General features: G+C 45.6%; 1 protein-coding gene across 1 annotated transcript in view; it reads left to right on the top strand.

Annotated features, from left to right (window-relative positions):
- slc2a12 (solute carrier family 2 member 12) overlaps positions 1-14,154 on the top strand; it is a 27,528-nt gene extending 13,374 nt beyond the window's left edge. The window contains 5 exon segments of the mRNA XM_042301117.1: positions 2,383-3,681; positions 4,783-4,830; positions 4,833-4,904; positions 12,758-12,890; positions 13,317-14,154. Of these exon segments, the coding sequence (XP_042157051.1) occupies positions 2,383-3,681; positions 4,783-4,830; positions 4,833-4,904; positions 12,758-12,890; positions 13,317-13,425 (1,661 nt within the window). The 3' untranslated portion in view covers positions 13,426-14,154.
- Positions 14,155-26,696: the final 12,542 nt, after the last annotated feature.

Genomic DNA, 26,696 nt, shown 5'->3' with positions numbered 1-26,696 from the left:
TCGGGGACCCCCAGACATGTCAAACCTCTCCCCAGGACCCCCAGACATGTCAAACCTCTCCTCAGGACCTCCAGACATGTCAAACCTCTTCTCGGGGACATCCAGACATGTCAAACCTCTCCTCAGGACCCCCAGACATGTCACACCAGACATGTCAAACCTCTCCTCAGGACCCCCAGACATGTCAAACCTCTTCTCGGGACCCCCAGTTGTTTCAAACCTGTCCTCGGTTGTAGCCCTGAGCTATGCATATGAATATATATCCATATCCATATGAATGTCTAAAAAACCCTGTCTCAGCAGACTCTCCTGGATAAATAAACAATATAAATGTCTCAGCAGACTCTCCTGGTTAAATAAACCATATAAATGTCTCAGTGGACTTTCCTGGTGTCACGCCCTGACCATAGAGAGCCTTTGTTTCTCTATGGTAGGTCAGGGTGTGACTGGGGGGTATTCTAGTTTATTATTTCTATGTGGGGTTCTAGTTTATTATTTCTATGTTGGTGATTTGTATGATTCCCAATTAGAGGCAGCTGGTAATCGTTGTCTCTAATTGGGGATCATATTTAAGTAGTTATTGTTCCCACCTGTGTTTGTGGGATGTTATTTTGTGTTTTGTGCATGTGCACCACGTGGTCACGTTTCATTGGTAGTTTATTGATTTATTGTTTTTCAATTTATTAAGAAATTATGTGGAACTCAACATCCGCTGTGCCTTGGTCCGTCTCTCCACACGTACGTGACACCTCGCTAAATTAACCATATAAACTCAGCAAAAAAAAGAAACGTCCCCTCACTGTCAACTCCATTTTATTTTCAGAAAACTTAACATGTGTAAATATTTGTATGAACATAACAAGAGTCAACAACTGAGACATAAACTGAACAAGTTCCACAGACATGTGACTAACATAAATGGAATAATGTGTCCCTGAACAAAGGGGGGGGTCAAAATCAAAAGTAACAGTCAGTATCTGGTGTGGCCACCAGCTGCATTAAGTACTGCAGTGCATCTCCTCCTCATGGACTGCACCAGATTTGCCAGTTCTTGCTGTGAGATGTTACCCCACTCTTCCACCAAGGCACCTGCAAGTTCCCGGACATTTCTGGGGGGAATGGCCCTAGCCCTCACCCTCCGATCCAACAGGTCCCAGACGTGCTCAATGGGATTGAGATCCGGGCTCTTCGCTGACCATGGCAGAACACTGACATTCCTGCCTTGCAGGAAATCACACACAGAAAGAGCAGTATGGCTGGTGGCATTGTCATGCTGGAGGGTCATGTCAGGATGAGCCTGCAGGAAGGGTACCACATGAGGGAGGAGGATGTCTTCCCTGTAACGCACAGCGTTGAGATTGCCTGCAATGACAACAAGCTCAGTCCGATGATGCTGTGACACACGGCTCCAGACCATGACAGACCCTCCACCTCCAAATCGATCCCGCTCCAGAGTACAGGCCTCGGTATAACGCTCATTACTTCGACGATAAACGTGAATCCGACCATCCCCCCTGGTGAGACAAAACCGCGACTCGTCAGTGAAGAGCACTTTTTGCCAGTCCTGTCTGGTTCAGCGACGGTGGGTTTGTGCCCATAGGCGACGTTGTTGCCAGTGATGTCTGGTGACGACCTGCCTTACAACAGGCCTACAAGTCCTCAGTCCAGCCTTTCTCAGCCCATTGCAGACAGTCTGAGCACTGATGGAGGGATTGTGTGTTCCTGGTGTAACTCGGGCAATTGATGTTGCCATCCTGTACCTGTCCTGCAGGTGTGATGTTCGCATGTACCGATCCTGTGCAGATGTTGTTTCACGTGGTTTGCCACAGCGAGGACGATCACCTGTCCGTCCTGTCTCCCTGTAGTACTGTCTTGGGCGTCTCACAGTACAGACATTGCAATTTATTTCCCTGGCCACATCTGCAGTCCTCATGCCTCCTTGCAGCATGCCTAAGGCACGTTCACACAGATGAGCAGAGACCCTGGGCATCTTTATTTGGGTGTTTTTCCGAATCAGTAGAAAGGCCTCTTTAGTGTCCTAAGTTTTCATAACTGTGACCTTAATTGCCTACCGTCTGTAAGCCGTTCCACAGGTGCATGTTCATTAATTGTGTTTAAACCCTTTACAACGAAGATCTGTGACGTTATTTGGATTTCTACGACTGATCTTTGATAGACAGGGTCCTGTAAAAGGGACATTTATTTTTTTGCTGAGTTTACGTGTCTCAGTGGACTCTCCTGGCTAAATAAACCATATAAACGAATGTTGTGATGTTTTCATCATATAATAGTGACCGCTGAAGGATTTTTTTTTCATGTTCTTCGCTCTTTAAAGAAACATTGTTTAATTTCTCCCTTCTCTCCCCTCCTCCCTCCCTTCAGGTTGTACCTGGCTGGTAGTCCTAGCAGCGATAGCTGCATCTCTCAGTGGCTTGATGTTGGGCTATGAATTAGGCCTGACCTCCGGGGTCCTGCTCCAGCTAAGGGGTATCCTCTCTCTGTCATGCCGGGAACAGGAGCTCCTGGTGGGGTCTCTGCTGCTGGGCTGTCTGGTGATCTCCATTGTTGGAGGCTGGGGCCTGGACCGCTACGGACGCCGCTGGTCCATGCTTCTGTCCGGAGGCCTGGTGGCTGGGGGTACCTTGCTACTACTGCTCCCGGCCTCGCTCACCACGCTGTCGCTCGGCCGCGCCGTGGTTGGCATGGGGACAGCGTTGTCGGGTACGGCGGCGTGCATGTACATAGCTGAGATTGCGCCACGGGAGCGCCGTGGGTTGTTAGTGACACTGTACGAGCTGATGGTGGTTGTCGGGGTATTGCTAGGTTTCGGGTGTAGCTACGCATTCTCTGCGCTGCCTAATGGGTGGAGATACACCTTCGGTCTTGTCCTCCCGCCAGCCGTTCTACAGGCTGCTGCCCTCGTCCTCCTCCCACCCAGTCCGCGCTTCCTCGTTGCCAGGGGCGACTCGGCGCGGGCCAAGGAGGTGCTGGTCCGTCTGAGGGGCGTGGCCAGCAGGGAGACCGTGGAGGAGGAGCTACGGGGCATCCAGGCGGGGCTTAAGGAGGAAGCGGAGCACGGTTTCCGAGAGCTGTTCAGCGACAAGGCTAACCTGCGCCGGCGATTGCTAACGGGCGTGGCTCTAGTGTTCCTGCAGCAGACTACGGGTCAGCCAAACCTCCTCTCGTACGCCTCGCCGCTACTACGCAGCGTGGGTTTCCATAGCGACGCCGCCGCCAACCTCGCCTCTACGGGCTTCGGCGTAGTGAAAGTGGTGGGGACGGTACCCGCCGTCCTATTGGTGGACAGGGTCGGGCCCAAGAGCTTCCTGTGTGTCGGTGCGGTCGCCATGGGGATGTCGCTGGTGACACTAGGGGCGGTGACCTTGCAGAGCCATACCCATCTCACCAGCCTATGCCAGAGCCCTGTGGGGCTGAACCACACCTACCAGGGGCAGGACTTAAACACTCCTTCCTCCGGATTGGACTATAGCTCTTTTAAATTAATCACGCCCCCTCCTGGTGAGAGCCAATGGAATGGCAGTGACTCTGCAGAGGCTCTGGGGACTAAGAGAGAGGATGCTCGGATGGGGTCAGGGGTTAGGGGTCAGGGTCACGTGAAGTGGATCTCACTTGTCAGCCTTCTGGTATATGTAGCTGCTTTCTCCTTCAGCCTCGGACCAAGTAAGAACGCACACACACATACGCACACACACACACACACACACACACACACACACACACACACACACACACACACACACACACACACACACACACACACACACACACACACACACACAACACAACACAACACTGTTGGGTCTCTGCCAGTGACTTCTTATCTCACATGACACCAATCATACAGACTGTTTTGGCTAGGAACGAGAGCGAGAGAGAGAGAGAGAGAGGGGAGAGAGAGAGAGAGAGAGAGAGAGGGGAGAGAGGGGGAGAGAGAGAGAGAGAGAGAGAGGGAGAGGCTAAAGACTAGCTCCACCTTTATAACTTTATGTTGAGCTGTTGTAGAGCCTGCTATAGGGCCTGCTATAGGGCCTGCTGTAGGGCCTGCTGTAGGGCCTGCTGTAGGGCCTGCTGTAGGGCCTGCTGTAGGGCCTGCTGTAGAGCCTGCTGTAGGGCCTGCTGTAGGGCCTGCTATAGGGCCTGCTATAGGGCCTGTTGTAGAGCCTGTTGTAGAGCCTGTTGTAGAGCCTGTTGTAGAGCCTGCTATAGGTCCTGCTATAGGGCCTGCTATAGGGCCTGCTATAGGGCCTGTTGTAGAGCCTGTTGTAGAGCCTGCTGTAGGGCCTGCTATAGGGCCTGCTGTAGAGCCTGCTGTAGAGCCTGCTGTAGAGCCTGTTGTAGAGCCTGCTGTAGAGCCTGTTGTAGAGCCTGCTGTAGAGCCTGCTGTAGAGCCTGCTGTAGAGCCTGCTGTAGAGTCTGCTGTAGAGTCTGCTGTAGAGCCTGCTGTAGAGTCTGCTGTAGAGCCTGCTATAAAGCCTGCTGTTATAACTGTATGTGTCACATTCCCTTCGAGATGTTTCTAATACATTGTTCTGTGTGTGTGTGTGTGTGTGTGTGTGTGTGTGTGTGTGTGTGTGTGTGTGTGTGTGTGTGTGTGTGTGTGTGTGTGCTGTGTGTATGTGTGCGTCGTGTGTTTTGTACTTGCTGTGCTCCCTGTGTGTGTGTGTGTGTGTGTGTGTGTGTGTGTGTGTGTGTGTGTGTGTGTGTGTGTGTGTGTGTGTGTGTGTGTGTGTGTGTGTGTGTGTGTGTGTGTGTGTGTTCCAGTGGTGTATGTGGTGCTGAGTGAGATCTTCCCTACAGGGGTCAGAGGTAAAGTGTGTCTGTCGTGTCGGCTGTCAACTGGGCCACCAACCTCCTCATGTCCATGACCTTCCTCTCTGCCACAGGTACAGTACAGCTGAGGTACAGTACAGCTGAGGTACAGCTGAGGTACAGTACAGCTGAGGTACAGTACAGCTGAGGTACAGTACAGCTGAGGTACAGCTGAGGGGTACAGCTGAGGTACAGGTACAGTACAGCTGAGGTACAGCTGAGGTACAGTACAGCTGAGGTACAGCAGGTACAGCTGAGGTACAGTAACAGCTGAGGTACAGCTGAGGTACAGCTGAGGTACAGCTGAGGTACAGCTGAGGTACAGCTGCCACAGGTACAGCAGTACAGCTGAGGTACAGTACAGCTGAGGTACAGTACAGCTGAGGTACAGTACAGCTGAGGTACAGTACAGCTGAGGTACAGTACAGCTGAGGTGCAGTACAGCTGAGGTACAGTACAGCTGAGGTACAGTACAGCTGAGGTACAGTACAGCTGAGGTGCAGTACAGCTGAGGTACAGTACAGCTGAGGTACAGCTGAGGTACAGCTGAGGTACAGTACAGCTGAGGTACAGTACAGCTGAGGTACAGTACAGCTGAGGTGCAGTACAGCTGAGGTACAGTACAGCTGAGGTACAGCTGAGGTACAGTACAGCTGAGGTACAGTACAGCTGAGGTACAGTACAGCTGAGGTACAGCTGAGGTACAGTACAGCTGAGGTACAGCTGAGGTACAGCTGAGGTACAGTACAGCTGAGGTACAGCTGAGGTACAGTACAGCTGAGGTGCAGTACAGCTGAGGTACAGTACAGCTGAGGTACAGCTGAGGTACAGTACAGCTGAGGTGCAGTACAGCTGAGGTACAGTACAGCTGAGGTACAGTACAGCTGAGGTGCAGTACAGCTGAGGTGCAGTACAGCTGAGGTACAGTACAGCTGAGGTACAGTACAGCTGAGGTGCAGTACAGCTGAGGTACAGTACAGCTGAGGTACAGTACAGTACAGCTGAGGTGCAGTACAGCTGAGGTACAGTACAGCTGAGGTGCAGTACAGCTGAGGTACAGTACAGCTGAGGTACAGTACAGCTGAGGTACAGTACAGCTGAGGTGCAGTACAGCTGAGGTGCAGTACAGCTGAGGTACAGTACAGATGAGGTACAGCTGAGGTACAGTACAGCTGAGGTACAGCTGAGGTACAGTACAGCTGAGGTGCAGTACAGCTGAGGTACAGTACAGCTGAGGTGCAGTACAGCTGAGGTACAGTACAGCTGAGATACAGCTGAGTACAGCTGAGGTACAGTACAGCTGAGGTACAGTACAGCTGAGGTGCAGTACAGCTCAGGCACAGTACAGCTGAGGTACAGCAGTACAGCTGAGGTACAGTACAGCTGAGGTACAGTACAGCTGAGGTACAGCTGAGGTACAGCTGAGGTACAGTACAGCTGAGGTACAGTACAGCTGAGGTACAGCTGAGTACAGCTGAGGTACAGTACAGCTGAGGTACAGTACAGCTGAGGTGCAGTACAGCTGAGGTACAGTACAGCTGAGGTACAGCTGAGGTACAGCTGAGGTACAGTACAGCTGAGGTACAGTACAGCTGAGGTACAGCTGAGGTACAGTACAGCTGAGGTGCAGTACAGCTGAGGTACAGTACAGCTGAGGTACAGCTGAGGTACAGTACAGCTGAGGTACAGTACAGCTGAGGTACAGTACAGCTGAGGTACAGCTGAGGTACAGTACAGCTGAGGTACAGCTGAGGTACAGCTGAGGTACAGTACAGCTGAGGTACAGTACAGCTGAGGTGCAGTACAGCTGAGGTACAGTACAGCTGAGGTACAGTACAGCTGAGGTACAGTACAGCTGAGGTACAGTACAGCTGAGGTACAGTACAGCTGAGGTGCAGTACAGCTGAGGTGCAGTACAGCTGAGGTACAGTACAGCTGAGGTACAGTACAGCTGAGGTACAGCTGAGGTACAGTACAGCTGAGGTACAGTACAGCTGAGGTACAGTACAGCTGAGGTGCAGTACAGCTGAGGTACAGTACAGCTGAGGTACAGTACAGCTGAGGTACAGTACAGCTGAGGTACAGTACAGCTGAGGTGCAGTACAGCTGAGGTACAGTACAGATGAGGTACAGTACAGCTGAGGTACAGTACAGCTGAGGTACAGTACAGCTGAGGTACAGTACAGCTGAGGTGCAGTACAGCTGAGGTACAGTACAGCTGAGGTGCAGTACAGCTGAGGTACAGTACAGCTGAGGTGTGGTCCAATCACTGAGTAATTCGCCGTCTTTCTAAATACTCAAAGCTTCATAACGATAAGGTTAACGAGTGGACACTCCTAAAACGGGATTCAATCAATGAATGTTGATTCTAGTTCATATCACGTACCGCCAAGCAGCCTTGTAGTTGTCTAGTCTGTGTTTTATAAAATGGGAAATAAGCGTAAAACACAATTTATAACAAGGAATTAGCAACTCGTTTAAGGTAGGCCAGCATGCTGCTCCAACAGTGGGAGAAATAAGGTAGGCCAGCATGCTGCTCCAACAGTGGGAGAAATAAGGTAGGCCAGCATGCTGCTCCAACAGTGGGAGAAATAAGGTAGGCCAGCATGCTGCTCCAACAGTGGGAGAAATAAGGTAGGCCAGCATGCTGCTCCAACAGTGGGAGAAATAAGGTAGGCCAGCATGCTGCTCCAACAGTGGGAGAAATAAGGTAGGCCAGCATGCTGCTCCAACAGTGGGAGAAATAAGGTAGGCCAGCATGCTGCTCCAACAGTGGGAGAAATAAGGTAGGCCAGCATGCTGCTCCAACAGTGGGAGAAATAAGGTAGGCTACTTGATTTAAACATGTGAACAAAGTGTTCCAACAGAGTCTCCTCTTCACTGTTGACGTTGAGACTGGACAGAGGAACTCTGCCTAGAAGACCAGCATCACAGAGTCACCTCTTCACTGTTGACGTTGAGACTGGACAGAGGAACTCTGCCTAGAAGGCCAGCATCCCAGAGTCACCTCTTCACTGTTGACGTTGAGACTGGACAGAGGAACTCTGCCTAGAAGGCCAGCATCCCAGAGTCACCTCTTCACTGTTGACGTTGAGACTGGACAGAGGAACTCTGCCTAGAAGGCCAGCATCCCAGAGTCACCTCTTCACTGTTGACGTTGAGACTGGACAGAGGAACTCTGCCTAGAAGGCCAGCATCCCAGAGTCTCCTCTTCACTGTTGACGTTGAGACTGGACAGAGGAACTCTGCCTAGAAGGCCAGCATCCCAGAGTCACCTCTTCACTGTTGACGTTGAGACTGGACAGAGGAACTCTGCCTAGGAGGCCAGCATCCCAGAGTCGCCTCTTCACTGTTGACGTTGAGACTGGACAGAGGAACTCTGCCTAGAAGACCAGCATCACAGAGTCACCTCTTCACTGTTGACGTTGAGACTGGACAGAGGAACTCTGCCTAGAAGGCCAGCATCCCAGAGTCACCTCTTCACTGTTGACGTTGAGACTGGACAGAGGAACTCTGCCTAGAAGGCCAGCATCCCAGAGTCTCCTCTTCACTGTTGACGTTGAGACTGGACAGAGGAACTCTGCCTAGAAGGCCAGCATCCCAGAGTCTCCTCTTCACTGTTGACGTTGAGACTGGACAGAGGAACTCTGCCTAGAAGGCCAGCATCCCAGAGTCACCTCTTCACTGTTGACGTTGAGACTGGACAGAGGAACTCTGCCTAGAGGCCAGCATCCCAGAGTCGCCTCTTCACTGTTGACGTTGAGACTGGACAGAGGAACTCTGCCTAGAAGACCAGCATCACAGAGTCACCTCTTCACTGTTGACGTTGAGACTGGACAGAGGAACTCTGCCTAGAAGGCCAGCATCCCAGAGTCGCCTCTTCACTGTTGACGTTGAGACTGGACAGAGGAACTCTGCCTAGAAGACCAGCATCATAGAGTCACCTCTTCACTGTTGACGTTGAGACTGGACAGAGGAACTCTGCCTAGAAGGCCAGCATCCCAGAGTCTCCTCTTCACTGTTGACGTTGAGACTGGACAGAGGAACTCTGCCTAGAAGGTCAGCATCCCAGAGTCTCCTCTTCACTGTTGACGTTGAGACTGGACAGAGGAACTCTGCCTAGAAGGTCAGCATCCCAGAGTCACCTCTTCACTGTTGACGTTGAGACTGGACAGAGGAACTCTGCCTAGAAGGCCAGCATCCCAGAGTCTCCTCTTCACTGTTGACGTTGAGACTGGACAGAGGAACTCTGCCTAGAAGGCCAGCATCCCAGAGTCTCCTCTTCACTGTTGACGTTGAGACTGGACAGAGGAACTCTGCCTAGAAGGCCAGCATCCCAGAGTCTCCTCTTCACTGTTGACGTTGAGACTGGACAGAGGAACTCTGCCTAGAAGGCCAGCATCCCAGAGTCTCCTCTTCACTGTTGACGTTGAGACTGGACAGAGGAACTCTGCCTAGAAGGCCAGCATCCCAGAGTCGCCTCTTCACTGTTGACATTGAGACTGGACAGAGGAACTCTGCCTAGAAGGCCAGCATCCCGGGGTCTCCTCTTCACTGTTGACGTTGAGACTGGACAGAGGAACTCTGCCTAGAAGGCCAGCATCCCGGGGTCTCCTCTTCACTGTTGACGTTGAGACTGGACAGAGGAACTCTGCCTAGAATACCAGCATCCCAGAGTCGCCTCTTCACTGTTGACGTTGAGACTGGACAGAGGAACTCTGCCTAGAAGGCCAGCATCCCAGAGTCTCCTCTTCACTGTTGACGTTGAGCCTGGACAGAGGAACTCTGCCTAGAAGGCCAGCATCCCAGAGTCACCTCTTCACTGTTGACGTTGAGACTGGACAGAGGAACTCTGCCTAGGAGGCCAGCATCCCAGAGTCGCCTCTTCACTGTTGACGTTGAGACTGGACAGAGGAACTCTGCCTAGAAGACCAGCATCACAGAGTCACCTCTTCACTGTTGACGTTGAGACTGGACAGAGGAACTCTGCCTAGAAGGCCAGCATCCCAGAGTCACCTCTTCACTGTTGACGTTGAGACTGGACAGAGGAACTCTGCCTAGAAGGCCAGCATCCCAGAGTCACCTCTTCACTGTTGACGTTGAGACTGGACAGAGGAACTCTGCCTAGAAGGCCAGCATCCCGGAGTCACCTCTTCACTGTTGACGTTGAGACTGGACAGAGGAACTCTGCCTAGAAGGCCAGCATCCCAGAGTCACCTCTTCACTGTTGACGTTGAGACTGGACAGAGGAACTCTGCCTAGAAGGCCAGCATCCCGGAGTCGCCTCTTCACTGTTGACGTTGAGACTGGACAGAGGAACTCTGCCTAGAAGGCCAGCATCCCGGAGTCGCCTCTTCACTGTTGACGTTGAGACTGGACAGAGGAACTCTGCCTAGAAGGCCAGCATCCCAGAGTCGCCTCTTCACTGTTGACGTTGAGACTGGTGTTTTGTGGGTACTATTTAATGAAGCTGTCAGTTGTGGACATGTGAGGCGTCTGTTTCTCAAACTAGACACTCTAATGCACTTGTCCTCTTGCTCAGTTGTGCACTGGGGCCTCACACTCCTCTTTCTATTCTGGTTAGTGCCAGTTTGTGCTGTTCTGTGAAGGGAGTAGTACACAGCGTTGTACAAGAATAGACTGACGAGTTTCAGAAGAAAGTTATTTGTTTCTGGCCATTTTGAGCCTGTAATCAGACCCACAAATGCTGATGCTCCAGATACTCAACTAGTCTAAAGGCCAGTTTTATTGCTGCTTTAATCAGAACAACAGTTTTCAGCTGTGCTAACATAATTGCAAAATGGTTTTCTAATGATCAATTATCCTTTTAAAATGATAAACTTGGATTAGCTAACACAACGTGCCATTGGAACACAGGAGTGATGGTTGCTGATAATGGGCCTCTGTACATCTATGTAGATATTCCATTAAAAATCAGCCGTTTCCAGCTACAATAGTCATTTACAACATTAACAATGTCTACACTGTATTTCTGATCAATTTGATGTTATTTTAATGGACAAGAAATGTGCTTTTCTTTCAAAAACAGGGACATTTCTCTAAGTGACCCCAAACTTTTGAACGGTATTGTGTGTATATATGTATAAATAAATACAGTATATTACACACTAGGGCTGCCTCCCATTGATATTACACACTAGGGCTGCCTCCCATTGATATTACACACTAGGGCTGCCTCCCATTGATATTACACACTAGGGCTGCCTCCCATTGATATTACACACTAGGGCTGCCTCCCATTGATATTACACACTAGGGCTGCCTCCCATTGATATTACACACTAGGGCTGCCTCCCATTGATATTACACACTAGGGCTGCCTCCCATTGATATATTACACACTAGGGCTGCCTCCCATTAATATTACACACTAGGGCTGCCTCCCATATTATTACACACTAGGGCTGCCTCCCATTAATATTACACACTAGGGCTGCCTCCCATTAATATTACACATTAGGGCTGCCTCCCATTGATATTACACACTAGGGCTGCCTCCCAGGGCTCTATATCGGATGGTATTTTGAACCGGGGCCTAGTTTTCATCTTGTCATGTCTAACTAGACCAGTTCAGCAGGTTAATCAAACCAACTAGGCAGAGCGGCAGTCAGCTAGAGTCTTCACTCTGGTTTTTCTAGACCAGGGTAGCCCAACCCTCTGCCTGGAGATCTACTGTCCAGTGGGTTTTCAGTCCAATCCTAAAATAGCATATCTGATTCAGCTAGTTATGGTCTTGTTGAGCAGCTAGTAGAATCAGGTGTGTTAAATTAGGGTTCGACTGATAACCTACAGGACAGTAGATCTCCAGGAAGAGGGTTGGACTGAAAACCTACAGGACAGTAGATCTCCAGGAAGAGGGTTGGACTGATAACCTACAGGACAGTAGATCTCCAGGAAGAGGGTTGGACAGCACTGTTTCAGACTAATATCAGGCTTGGGGTCATTTTGAAATTCAAGGAAATTATTTTAATCATCTTTTGTTGAGTTTTATTGATAAGTCGATGAATAGAGATAGTTTTTTATATTATTGAATTGACCCCAACCCTGACTATTACGCTGACACTTATACTGAAAAAATGAAATAACAGTTCATATGAGGAAATCTTGTCAATTTAAATAAATTCATTAGGCCCTAATCTACGGATTTCACCTGACTTAGAATAAATATATGTGTCTGTTGGTCACAGATACCCTTTTTTTTTTTTAAGGTAGGAGTGTGGATCAGAAAAGCAGTCAGTATGTGGTGTGACCACCATTTACCTCAAGCAGCGCGACACATCTCCTTCGCATAGAGTTGATCAGTCTGTTGATCCTCAAATCAAATCTTACCGTTCACACACACATATTTAGCAGATGTTATTGCGGGTTTAGCTAAATGATTATGTTCTCAGCTCCAACAGTGTAGTTGTATCTAACAATTCACCACAATACACACAAATCTAAAAGTAAAATAACGTAATTAAGAAATATATAAATATTAGGATGAGCAATGTCGGAGTCCAGAGTATATATACAGTATCTATATATGTGATGGGATGAATACACATTATGACAGTATGTGCATAGTATATATAGTATATCTCTAGAATACGTAGGATATAATAGTATACAGTGCTTTCGGAAAGTATTCAGACCCCTTGACTTTTTACACATTTTGTTACGTTTTACAGCCTTATTCTATAATTGATGAATTAAAAAATTTCCCTCATCAATCTACGAACAATACGCCATAATGACATCACAATACCCCATGATGAGGAGGAAAAAACAATGGAATCCATTTTACAATAAGGCTGTAACCTAATAACATGTAGAGAAAGTCAAGGCACTGTATAGGTGTGACATTTATTATGGTCCCCCTGCTGAGTAGATGTGGTGTTTAACATTTATTATGGTCCCCCTGCAGAGAGGATTGGTGTTCCCAACGTGATGTTCCTGTACGCCACCATAAGCTTCATCCTGCTGGTCTTCGTCATCCTCTTCATCCCAGAGACTCAGGGACGCACACTGGAACAGATCTCCAAAGAACTGGCCAAGAAGTAAACCCCCACACACACCAGGGCCCATAGGGATTAGAGAAACAGTCAAAGATCTTTAGTCACCACCCAGAACATCTACCTAGTTCCTAGACGTACACCCCTACCCACCAAATGTTAGTTCAAGAGTTCTAGTGTAAGAAGTGGTTTGACTTGGTCAATATTGGTCAAGACAACCTCTGATAGCTCTATACTCATATCTCTCTCTCCTTCTGCTCCTCCTCTCTCTCTCTCTACCTCTCTCTTGCTTTCTGTCTCTTAATACATCTCTCTCTCTCTCTCTCTCTCTCTCTCTACCTCTCTCTCTACCTTTCTTGCACTCTGTCTCTCTCTACCTCTCTCTTGCTCTCTGTCTCTTAATACATCTCTCTCTCTCTCTCTCTACCTCTCTCTCTTGCTTTCTGTCTCTACCTCTCTCTCCTCACCTAGAAAGCAGCTGAAGGTGAGGTTCTGGCGTCGAGTGCAACCCCAGGAGACTCTGTTCACCATTCACAGGACCCCTGAACTCTCAACTCTGAACCCTCACCCTCTCACCTAGCTGTCCACAGCAGAGGGACGAAGATCTGGGAGAAGAGAGTAAATGCGAGAAATGGAGAGGAGGGAGGCCGAGAAAGGAGGAGGAGAGAGGTAGAAGAGGGATGATAGAAGGAGAACAACCATATGACTATGAGATCACTTTATTCTCCCTCCCTCGCTCGCTCCCTTCCTCCTTCCCTCCCCCTATTGAGAGAGCATCCCTGAGGCTCAGATGGAACTCTGAGATCTGTCTGCCCTCTGGATTGCTAACCTGTCTGTCTGCTTCTACCTGTTTGTAACACTTTCTACTCTTTTCAAACAGAATACACAGGATTTTATCTTGGAGGGAAAAAAAGAAGCAATTTTCTGTATGACCCCGAATTTATTCAAACAGGGACTGTTTCAAGTTAGGGATGTGTTAAACAATAGACGTGTTAATGAATTTACCGTGGGGGAAAAACACCTCCATTCACCACAGTTTGATATTGGGACACATGGTCTCGAGCTGGGTCAAAATGTGTCAAATTATATACCATGTATTTGACCCACTACCACTTTCACACACCGTTACAAGAAAGAATGTGACAAAATGTATCAAATAAGGGGTTTTGTCTCTGTGTAAATGGGGTTTAAGGTGCTGTTTCCACTGTTATTCAGACCCCTTGACTTTTTCCACATTTTTTTAGGTTACAGCCTTATTCTGAAATTGATTAAATTGTTTTTAGCCCTCTCTCATCAATCTACGCACAATACCCTATAATGACATCACAATACCCCATGACATCACAATACCCCATAATGACATCACAATACCCCATAATATTTTTACTATTTTCTACATTGTAGAATAATAGTGAAGACATCAAAACTATGAAATAACACATATGGAATCATGTAGTAACCAAAAAAGTGTTAAACAAATCAAAACAATATTTTATATTTGAGATTCTTGAAAGTAGCCACCCTTTGCCTTGATGACAGCTTTGCACAGTCTTAAATGAGTAGGTGACTAGTACTGTAAGTATTCAGACACTTTACTCAGTACTTTGTTGAAGCACCTTTGGCAGCGAAAACAGCCTCGAGTCTTCTTGGGTGTGATGCTACAAGCTTGGCACACCTGTATTTGGGGAGTTTCTCCCATTCTTCTCTGCAGATCCTCTCAAGCTCTGTCAGGTTGGATGGGGAGTGTTGCTGCACAGCTATTTTCATGTCTCTCCAGAGATGTTCGATCAGGTTTCAGTCCAGCCTCTGGCTGGGCCACTCAAAGACATTCAGAGACTCGTTCCGCAGCCACTCCTGTGTTGTCTTGCCTGTGTGTTTAGGGTCATTGTTCTGTTGGAAGGTGAACCTTCACCCCAGTCTGAGGTCCTGAGAGCTTTGGAGCAGGTTTTCATCAAGGATCTCTCTGTGCTTTGCTCCGTTCACCTTTCCCTCGATCTGGCTGGTGTGTTCACGGACATATTCAATCTCTCCCTATCCCAGTCTGCTGTCCCCACATGCTTCAAGATGGCCACCATTGTTCCTGGACCCAAAGATAACTGAATTAAATGACAATTTTCCCATAACACTCACCTCCACCTTACCTGACACCCTAGACCCATTTCAATTTGCATACCGCCCCAATAGATCCACAGCCTTCACACTGCACACTGCCCTATCCCATCTGGACAAGAGGAATACCTATGTAAGAATAATGTTCATTGACAACAGCTCAGCATTCAACACCATAGTGCCCTCCAAGCTCATCATTAAGCTCGAGGCCTTGGGTATGAACCCCGCCCTGTGCAACTGGGTCCTGGACTTCCTGATGGCCGCCCCCAGATGGTGAAAGTAGGAAACAACACCTCCTCTTCGCTGATCCTCAACACTTGGGCCCCCACAAGGATGCGTGCTCAGCCCCCTCCTGTACTCCCTGTTCACCCATGACTGCGTGGCCATGCAGCCTCCAACTCAATCAACAAGTTTGCAGATGATACAACAGTAGTGGGCTTGATCACCAACAACGATGAGACAGGGAGGAAGTGAGGGCCCTCGGAGTGTGGTGTCAGGAAAACAACCTCTCCCTCAACGTCAACAAAACAAAGGAGATGATTGTGGACTTCAGGAAACAGCAGAGGGAGCACCCCCCTATCCACATCGACGGGACGCAGTAGAGAAGGTGGAAAGATTTAAGTTCCTCGGCGTACACATCACAGACGATCTGAAATGGTCCACCCACACAGACAGCGTGGTGAAGAAGGCACAACAGCGCCTCTTCAACCTCAGGAGGCTGAAGAAATTTGGCTTGGCCCCTAAAACCCTCACAAACTTTTACAGATGCACAATCGAGAGCATCCTGTCGGGCTGTATCACCGTCTGGTACGGCAACTGCTCCGCCCACAACCGTAAGGCTCTCTAGAGGGTAGTGAGGTCTGCGCAACGCATCACCGGGGGCAAACTACCTGCCCTCCAGGACACCTACACCACCCGATGTCACAGGAAGGCCAAAAAGATCATCAAGGACAACAACCACCCGAGCAACTGCCTGTTCACCCCGCTATCATCCAGAAGGCGAGGTCAGTACAGGTGCATCAAAGCTGGGACCGAGAGACTGAAAAACAGCTTCTATCTCAAGGCCATCAGACTGTTAAACAGCCATCACTAGCACAGAGAGGCTGCTGCCTACATAGAGACTCATATCACTGGCCTCTTTAATAAATGATCACCAGTCACTTTAAATAATTTAATAATGTTTACATATCTTACATTACTCATATCATATGTATACACTGTATTTTATACCATCTACTGCATCTTGCCTATGCTGCTCAGTCATCGCTCATCCATATATTTATATGTACATATTCTCATTCACCTCTTTATATTTGTGTATTAGGTAGTTGTTGTGGAATTGTTAGATTACTTGTTAGATATTACTGCACAGTCGGAACGAGAAACACAAGCATTTCGCTGCACTCGCTTTAACATCTGCTAACCACGTGTATGTTGCCAATAAAATTGGATTTGATTTGATTTGAGTCCCTGAAAAACATCCCCACAGCATGATGCTGCCACCACCATGCTTCACCGTAGGGACGGTGCCAGGTTTCCTCCAGACGTGACGCTTGGCATTCAGGCCAAAGAGTTCAATCTTGGTTTCATCAGACCAGAGAATCTTATTTCTCATGGTCTGAGTGTCCTTTAGGTGCCTTTTGGTAGACTCCAAGTGGACTGTCATGTGCCTTTTACTGAGGAGTGGCTTCCGTCTGGCCGCTCTACCATAAAGGCCTGCTTGGTGGAGTGCTGCAGAGATGGTTGTCCTTCTGGAAGGTTCTCCCATCTCCACAGAGGAACTCTTGAGCTCTGTCAGAGTGACCATTGGGTTCTTTGTCACCTCCCTGACCAAGGCCCTTCTTCCCCGATTGCTCAGTTTGGTCGGGTGCTCAGCTCTAGGAAGAGTCTCAGTGGTTCCAAACTTCTTCTATTTAAGAATGATGGAGGCCACTGTGTTCTTGGGGACCTTCAATGCTGCAGAATTGTTTTGGTACCCTTCCCCAGATCTGTGCCTCGACACAATCCTGTCTCAGAGCTCTACGGACAATTCCTTCAACCTCATGGCTTGTTTTTTTCTCATATGTACTGTCAACTGTGGGACCTTATATAGACAGGTGTGTGCCTTTCCAAATCATGTCCAATCAATTGAATTTACCACAGGTGGCGCCCAGTCAATTTGTTGAAACATCTCAAGGATGATCAATGGAAACAGGTTGCACCTGAGCTCAATTTCAAGTCTCATAGCAAAGGGGTCTGAATACTTATGTAAATAAGGTATTTCTGTTTCTTATTTTTAAAACATTTGCAAAAATGTCTAAAAACCTGTTTTCGTTTTGTCATTATGGGGTATTGTGATGTCATTATGGGGTATTGTGATGTCATTATGGGGTATTGTGATGTCATTATGGGGTATTGTGATGTCATTATGGGGTATTGTGATGTCATTATGGGGTATTGTGATGTCATTATGGGGTATTGTGATGTCATTATGGGGGTATTGTGATGTCATTATGGGGTATTGTGATGTCATTATGGGGTATTGTGATGTCATTATGGGGTATTGTGATGTCATTATGGGGTATTGTGATGTCATTATGGGGTATTGTGATGTCATTATGGGGTATTGTGATGTCATTATGGGTATTGTGATTGTGATGTCATTATGGGGTAGTGTGATGTCATTATGGGGTATTGTGATGTCATTATGGGGTATTGTGATGTCATTATGGGGTATTGTGATGTCATTATGGGGTATTGTGATGTCATTATGGGGTATTGTGATGTCATTATGGGGTATTGTGATGTCATTATGGGGTAGTGTGATGTCATTATGGGGTATTGTGATGTCATTATGGGGTATTGTGATGTCATTATGGGGTATTGTGATGTCATTATGGGGTATTGTGATGTCATTATGGGGTATTGTGATGTCATTATGGGGTATTGTAATGTCATTATGGGGGGTGTGATGTCATTATGGGGTATTGTGATGTCATTATGGGGTATTGTGATGTCATTATGGGGTATTGTAATGTCATTATGGGGTATTGTGATGTCATTATGGGGTATTGTAATGTCATTATGGGGTATTGTGATGTCATTATGGGGTATTATTGATGTCATTATGGGGTATTGTGATGTCATTATGGGGTATTGTGATGTCATTATGGGGTATTGTGATGTCATTATGGGGTATTGTGATGTCATTATGGGGTAGTGTGATGTCATTATGGGGTATTGTGATGTCATTATGGGGTAGTGTGATGTCATTATGGGGTATTGTAATGTCATTATGGGGTATTGTCATGTCATTATGGGGTATTGTCATGTCATTATGGGGTATTGTCATGTCATTATGGGGTATTGTCATGTCATTATGGGGTATTGTCATGTCATTATGGGGTATTGTCATGTCATTATGGGGTATCATGTGTAGATTGCTGAGGATTTTTTATATATGTTTTATCCATTTTAGAATAAGGCTGTAATGTAACAGAATGTGTAAAAAGTCAAGGGGTCTGAATACTTTCTGATAAGATAGTACAGTGGTAGTGAGGGGAGGACAGGTTCATATAAATGACTGGAATGGAATCAATGGAATGGTTTCATGTGTTTCATAGTGTTCCATTCATTCCCGTTCGTTTACTATGAGCTCATTCTCCGATTTAAAGTGCAACCAGCCACCACTGATGTGGCTGTGTCTGGTACTGTCTGACCTGTCACAGTTATCTGTTCTGGGCATGGGGTATTGTGGTGTCATTATGTGGTACTGTCTGACCTGTCACAGTTATCTGTTCTGGGCATGGGGTATTGTGGTGTCATTATGTGGTACTGTCTGACCTGTCACAGTTATCTGTTCTGGGCATGGGGTATTGTGGTGTCATTATGTGGTACTGTCTGACCTGTCACAGTTATCTGTTCTGGGCATGGGGTATTGTGGTGTCATTATGTGGTACTGTCTGACCTGTCACAGTTATCTGTTCTGGGTTTACAGCTGCGTTTCATCATTTCCTCACAAGAAAACCAGAGTCAGTTAGTTAACTAACAGTCTAGCCCTTAACCAGTTGAATCAGGTGTGTATACATTGATAGCAGATGTTGCAAAACGTTTTTGCAACAGAAACCGTTTACTCTGGGAAGCAAACAGAGCAACTGAACCTGAATTTGTCCAATTGAAACTCTTGTTTTCGATGCAAAACGTTTTCCATTTAGAGTAAACTGTTTCAAAACGTTTTGCATCTAAAAGCTTTGTAAAAGACTAAACATTTGCACAACAGACAAAATGTTTTGCAACTAAATCCGACTAGTGAATACACTCCAGGTGTGTTTGTCCTGAGCTACAATAAGAGTTCGTACTGTTGGAGGAACATGAAAACCAGAAACACTGTCTTTAAAGATCCAGTGCAGTCAAAAACGTGATTTTCCTGTGTTTTATATTTACTGAAAAAAATATATAATGCGCAACATGCAACAATTTTTACAATTTTACTGAGTTACAGTTCATTCTCTTTAAAGAAATCAGTCAATAGAAATCAATAAATTAACTAAATGTAATATCTAATATTCTAATCTATGGAATTCACGTGACTGGGCTCAGGCATGGTTACATGTGGTCTGCGGTTGTGAAGCCGGTTGGAGGTACTGCAAAATTCTCTAAAATTACATTGGAGGTGGCTTATGGTAGAGAAATGAACATTCAATTTTCTGTCAACAGCTCTGATGGACATTCCTGCAGTCAGCATGCCAATTGCACACTACCTCAAAACTTGAGACATCTGTGGCATTGTGTTGTGTGACAAAACTGCACATTTTAGAGTGGCCTTTTATTGTCCCCAGCACAAGGTGCACCTGTGTAATGATCATGCTGTTTAATCAGGCTCTTGATATGCCACACCTGTCAGGAGGATGGATTATCTTGGCAAAAAGAGAAAAGCTCACTAACAGGGATGGAAACAAATTTGTGCACAAAATTTGAGATAAATAAGCTTTTTTTTTGTGCGTATGAAAAAATGGTATCTTTTTATTTCAGCTCATGAAACATGGGACCAACACTTTACATGTTTATGTTTTTTGTTCAGTATAGTACAGCCCACAGCCAGATGGCATTGGAATGGTACTAGCTGTTAAGTAATAGCTGTTTGAAAAGCCTGCCTGAAATGTGAATTTATAGTGGGTTGGAGGTTTGGATGACATAGTGACATCAAGGGTGGTACATTAGTTAATAGACCAATTAAAAATCATGTTCAAAATTAACCTCTCTACCAATATCAGTTTTTTTTTTCAGTTTTTTTATATCGTTGCTAAAAACAAATCCTGTTTTGTTTCTTTATTTTTTTGTTGTTGCCCATTTGAAATGAAAGCAATGTCAGTAAGGTACCTAATTGTGACCCAGAAATGATTTGATATTGAAATAAAAAATGGCTCCATTGTAACTTTTGAAAGGACAATAACAGCGGGTGTGTTTGACCTTTCACCTCTGACCAGAACATCAGCTGTCATTTCCTGTTCTATCGGAGTTGTGAAACACTGCAGTGAGCAGACAAACAGGTATGACCAGCCCGTCTGTAGCCTCCTGTTCTCCTGTCTAATGGCCATTTGTTTTGTTGCCATCCCAAATGGCACCCTATTCCCTATGTAGAGCACTACTTTTGAACAGTGCTCTATAGGTAGTGCACTGCAATAGGGAATATAGTGTGCTGTTTGGAACACGTCCTAGGAGTCCAAAAGGTGGCTGGGGTTTCTGCTGTACGTCGGGATGGGGAGATGTTTTTTGTATCTTAGTTGCCAAACTGTTGAAAGATAGAGACGTCTAATATGTATTTTTTGTTGTAATAATAAAACAATCCAAAGTAGATAATTAAGGAGAATAATGTTGTGTCTGTGATGTCAAGAGAGGATCATCGTGTTTTGGTCGGACCCTTAAATTCAGACAAAAAGATGTGTTGGGTCCGCACTCCAAACAATGTCCCATAAAGTGTATTTTTTAGATGTTATTTATATTTTCACTGCATCGGGGACAGTGTACACTGCATCGGGGACAGAGTACACTGCATCGGGGACAGAGTACACTGCATCGGGGACAGTGTACACTGCATCGGGGACAGAGTACACTGCATCGGGGACAAAGTACACTGCATCGGGGACAGAGTACACTGCATCGGGGACAGAGTACACTGCATCGGGGACAGTGTACACTGCATCGGGGACAGAGTACACTGCATCAGGGACAGAGTACACTGCATCGGGGACAGTGTACACTGCATCGGGGACAGAGTACACTGCATCGGGGACAGAGTACACTGCATCGGGGACAGTGTACACTGCATCGGGGACAGTGTACACTGCATCGGGGACAGTGTACACTGCATCGGGGACAGAGTACACTGCATCGGGGACAGAGTACACTGCATCGGGGACAGAGTACACTGCATTGGGGACAGAGTACACTGCATCGGGGACAGTGTACACTGCATTGGGGACAGAGTACACTGCATCGGGGACAGAGTACACTGCATCGGGGACAGAGTACACTGCATCGGGGACAAAGTACACTGCATCGGGGACAGTGTACACAGACAGGTCTGTTTGTGATATCTCACACACGAGGGATTCCCAACTGGTGAAACATGTTAGCACGTAAAGGAAGATGGCGCCGTACTGTATGGCTGTCGTCTTGCGAGCTTTGACCCAACTTTGCTATTTTGTGGTTCTTTCTTTTTTCTTTTATTTAACCTTTATTAAACTCGGCAAGTCAGTTACGAACAAATTCTTATTAACAATGACGGCCAACCAATGATGCGATCACCATCGCACTGCACACTGCCCTATCCCATCTGTTCATTGACTACAGCTCAGCATTCAACACCATAGTACCCTCCAAGCTCATCATTCAGCTGAACCCCGCACTGTGCAACTGGGTCCTGGACTTTCTGACAGGACGCCCCCAGGTGGTGAAGGTAGGAAACAACACCTCCACTACACTGATCCTCAACACAGGGGCACCACAAGGGTGCGTCTTCAGCCCCCTCCTGTACTCCCTGTTCACCCATGACTGCATGGCCACGCACGCCTCCAACTCAACCATCAAGTTGCAGACGACACAACAGTAGTGGGCCTGATTACCGACAACGACACGCACTCGGCGTGTGGTGTCAGGAAAATGACCTCTCACTCAATGTCAACAAAACAAAGGAGATGATCGTGGACTTCAGGGAACACCTAAAACCCTGTTAAACTTCTACAGATGCACAATCGAGAGCATCCTGGCGGGCTGTATCACCGCCTGGTACAGCAACTGCACCGCCCTCAACCGTAAGGCTCTCCAGAGGGTAGTGAGGTCTGCACAACGCATCACCGGGGGCAAACTACCTCCCCTCCATGACACCTACAGCACCCGATGTCACAGGAAGGCCAAAAAGATCATCAAGGACAACAACCACCCGAGCCACTGCCTGTTCACCCCGCTATCATCCAGAAGGCGAGGTCAGTACAGGTGCATCAAAGCTGGGACCGAGAGACTGAAAAACAGCTTCTATCTAACGGCCATCAGACTGTTAAATATCCATCACTAGCCGGCTACCACCTGGTTACTCAACCCTGCACCTTAGAGGCTGCTGCCCCATACACATAGACATGGAATCACTGGTCCCTTTAATAATGAAACACTGGTCACTTTAATAATGGATCACTGGTCCCTTTAATAATGGATCACTGGTCCCTTTAATAATGGATCACTGGTCCCTTTAATAATGGATCACTGGTCCCTTTAATAATGGAACACTGGTCACTTTAATAATGGAACACTGGTCCCTTTAAGAATGGATCACTGGTCCCTTTAAGAATGGAACACTGGCCACTTTAATAATGTTATCGTATTTTGTTTTACTCATCTCATATGTATATACTGTATTCTATATGTATATACTGTATTCTATACTATTCTACTGTATCTTAGTCTATGTATTACTCATCTCATATGTATATACTGTATTCTATCCTATTCTACTGTATCTTAGTCTATACTGTATTACTCATCATATATATATATATATATATATATATATATATACTGTATTCTATCCTATTCTACTGTATCTTAGTCTATGTATATACTGTATTCTATTCTACTGTATCTTAGTCTATGTATATACTGTATCCTACTTTATCTTAGTCTTTGCATATACTGTATCCTACTGTATCTTAGTCTATGTATATACTTTATTCTACTGTATCTTAGTCTATGTATATACTGTATCCTACTGTATCTTAGTCTATGTATATACTGTATTCTACTGTATCTTAGTCTATGTATATACTGTATCCTACTGTATCTTAGTCTATGTATATACTGTATCCTACTGTATCTTAGTCTATGTATATACTGTATCCTACTGTATCTTAGTCTATGTATATACTGTATCCTACTGTATCTTAGTCTATGTATATACTGTATCCTACTGTATCTTAGTCTATGTATATACTGTATCCTACTGTATCTTAGTCTATGTATATACTGTATCCTACTGTATCTTAGTCTATGCATATACTGTATCCTACTGTATCTTAGTCTATGTATATACTGTATCCTACTGTATCTTAGTCTATGTATATACTGTATCCTACTGTATCTTAGTCTATGTATATACTGTATCCTACTGTATCTTAGTCTATGTATATACTGTATCCTACTGTATCTTAGTCTATGTATATACTGTATCCTACTGTATCTTAGTCTATGTATATACTGTATCCTACTGTATCTTAGTCTATGTATATACTGTATCCTACTGTATCTTAGTCTATGTATATACTGTATCCTACTGTATCTTAGTCTATGTATATACTGTATCCTACTGTATCTTAGTCTATGTATATACTGTATTCTACTGTATCTTAGTCTATGTATATACTGTATCCTACTGTATCTTAGTCTATGTATATACTGTATCCTACTGTATCTTAGTCTATGTATATACTGTATTCTACTGTATCTTAGTCTATGTATATACTGTATCCTACTGTATCTTAGTCTATGCTGCTCTGACGTCGCTCGTTCTTAATTCCATTCCTTTACATAGTTTTGTGTGTATTGCTGTGTCATTTGTTAGATAGTACTTGTTATATATTATTGCACTTGTCGGAGCTAGAAACACAAGCATTTCGCCACACCCGCAATAACATCTACTAAACGTGTGCATGTAACCGGTAAGATGTGATTTGGCATAGGGAACAGGGGGCTATTTGGGATGCACATGCTGTCGATAACATCTGCTAGATATGTGTATTATGTTCCCAATACAATGTGATTTGATCTGAACAGGACTTGAACTATGCTGTGCTCAGATATGTTCTATTCCAGGAAACTGTGTTGTATGACTAATCATTAACCTGGCCAGCACAGCACAACTTGGTTGGCCCTATAATATAAATTAGGCATTTATGTGAGAAAAGTAACAACTTCTAGGAAAAGGTTTGTCAAATTCCAGTAACTCAGACAATTAGAGCAGGGCGCTGGAAAGCTATGGTCCTGTAGGTTTTAACTCCAACCCTGTTCCTGGAGAGCTCCCCTCCTGTAGGTTTTAACTCCAACCCTGTTCCTGGAGAGAGACCCTCCTGTAGGTTTTAACTCCAACCCTGTTCCTGGAGAGCTCCCCTCCTGTAGGTTTTAACTCCAACCCTGTTCCTGGAGAGACCCTCCTGTAGGTTTTAACTCCAACCCTGTTCCTGAGAGAGACCCTCCTGTAGGTTTTAACTCCAACCCTGTTCCTGGAGAGAGACCCTCCTGTAGGTTTTAACTCCAACCCTGTTCCTGGAGAGAGACCCTCCTGTAGGTTTTAACTCCAACCCTGTTCCTGGAGAGAGACCCTCCTGTAGGTTTTAACTCCAACCCGGTTCCTGGAGAGAGACCCTCCTGTAGGTTTTAACTGCAACCCTGTTCCTGGAGAGAGACCCTCTCTCACTATTCCCTATATAACCTAGTCAATCTCACTTTTCCCTATATAACCTAGTTACTCTCACTATATAACCTAGTTACTATCACTATTCCCTATATAACCTAGATACTCTCACTATATAACCTAGTTACTCTCACTATTCCCTATATAACCTAGTTACTATCACTATTCCCTATATAACCTAGTTACTATCACTATTCCCTATATAACCTAGTTACTCTCACTATTCCCTATATAACCTAGTTACTCTCACTATTCCCTATCTAACCTAGTTACTATCACTATTCCCTATATAACCTAGTTACTATCACTATTCCCTATATAACCTAGTTCTATATGGTTTCCTATAGAACCATGTAACTATATAACTGCCTGGCAGATGTCCACATAGTTTTGGTCATGTAGTGTAGGTAGGAGTTGTGTTAGAGGTAGGAGTTGTATTGGTAATATGTCAGTATGTTAGAGGTAGGAGTTGTATTGGTAATATGTCAGTATGTTAGAGGTAGGAGTTGTATTGGTAATATGTCAGTATGTTAGAGGTAGGAGTTGTATTGGTAATATGTCAGTCTGTTAGAGGTAGGAGTTGTATTGGTAATATGTCAGTCTGTTAGAGGTAGGAGTTGTATTGGTAATATGTCAGTATGTTAGAGGTAGGAGTTGTATTGGTAATATGTCAGTCTGTTAGAGGTAGGAGTTGTATTGGTAATATGTCAGTATGTTAGAGGTAGGAGTTGTATTGGTAATATGTCAGTCTGTTAGAGGTAGGAGTTGTATTGGTAATATGTCAGTATGTTAGAGGTAGGAGTTGTATTGGTAATATGTCAGTCTGTTAGAGGTAGGAGTTGTATTATGTAATATGTCAGTATGTTAGTCTAGGTAGGATTGTATTGGTAATATGTCAGTCTGTTAGAGGTAGGAGTTGTATTGGTAATATGTCAGTATGTTAGTCTCTGTAGGAGTTGTATTGGTAATATGTCAGTATGTTAGAGGTAGGAGTTGTATTGGTAATATGTCAGTATGTTAGAGGTAGGAGTTGTATTGGTAATATGTCAGTATGTTAGAGGTAGGAGTTGTATTGGTAATATGTCAGTGTGTTAGAGGTAGGAGTTGTATTGGTAATATGTCAGTATGTTAGAGGTAGGAGTTGTATTGGTAATATGTCAGTGTGTTAGAGGTAGGAGTTGTATTGTTAATATGTCAGTATGTTAGAGGTAGGAGTTGTATTGGTAATATGTCAGTGTGTTAGAGGTAGGAGTTGTATTGGTAATATGTCAGTATGTTAGAGGTAGGAGTTGTACCTGCCTGGTAGTATGTCAGTATGTTAGAGGTAGGAGTTGTATTGGTAATATGTCAGTCTGTTAGAGGTAGGAGTTGTATTGGTAATATGTCAGTATGTTAGAGGTAGGAGTTGTATTGGTAATATGTCAGTATGTTAGAGGTAGGAGTTGTATTGGTAATATGTCAGTCTGTTAGAGGTAGGAGTTGTATTGGTAATATGTCAGTATGTTAGAGGTAGGAGTTGTATTGGTAATATGTCAGTATGTTAGAGGTAGGAGTTGTATTGGTAATATGTCAGTATGTTAGAGGTAGGAGTTGTATTGGTAATATGTCAGTATGTTAGAGGTAGGAGTTGTATTGGTGATATGTCAGTATGTTAGAGGTAGGAGTTGTACCTGAACATTGTGTAAAAGGATTGTGAGTTTGATTTCTGTTGGGGCCTCCAATAGGCAAAATATATGAACGCCTGACTGTAAAGCCTCTGCTAAAATGACATTATAACCTGTGGTAGTGGAGGAGGTAGTGTACAC

The sequence above is a fragment of the Oncorhynchus tshawytscha genome, linkage group LG18, assembly GCF_018296145.1.
Source record: "Oncorhynchus tshawytscha isolate Ot180627B linkage group LG18, Otsh_v2.0, whole genome shotgun sequence".
NCBI classification, from domain to species: Eukaryota; Metazoa; Chordata; class Actinopteri; order Salmoniformes; family Salmonidae; genus Oncorhynchus; species Oncorhynchus tshawytscha.
This window is presented reverse-complemented; position numbering and strand designations above follow the sequence as displayed.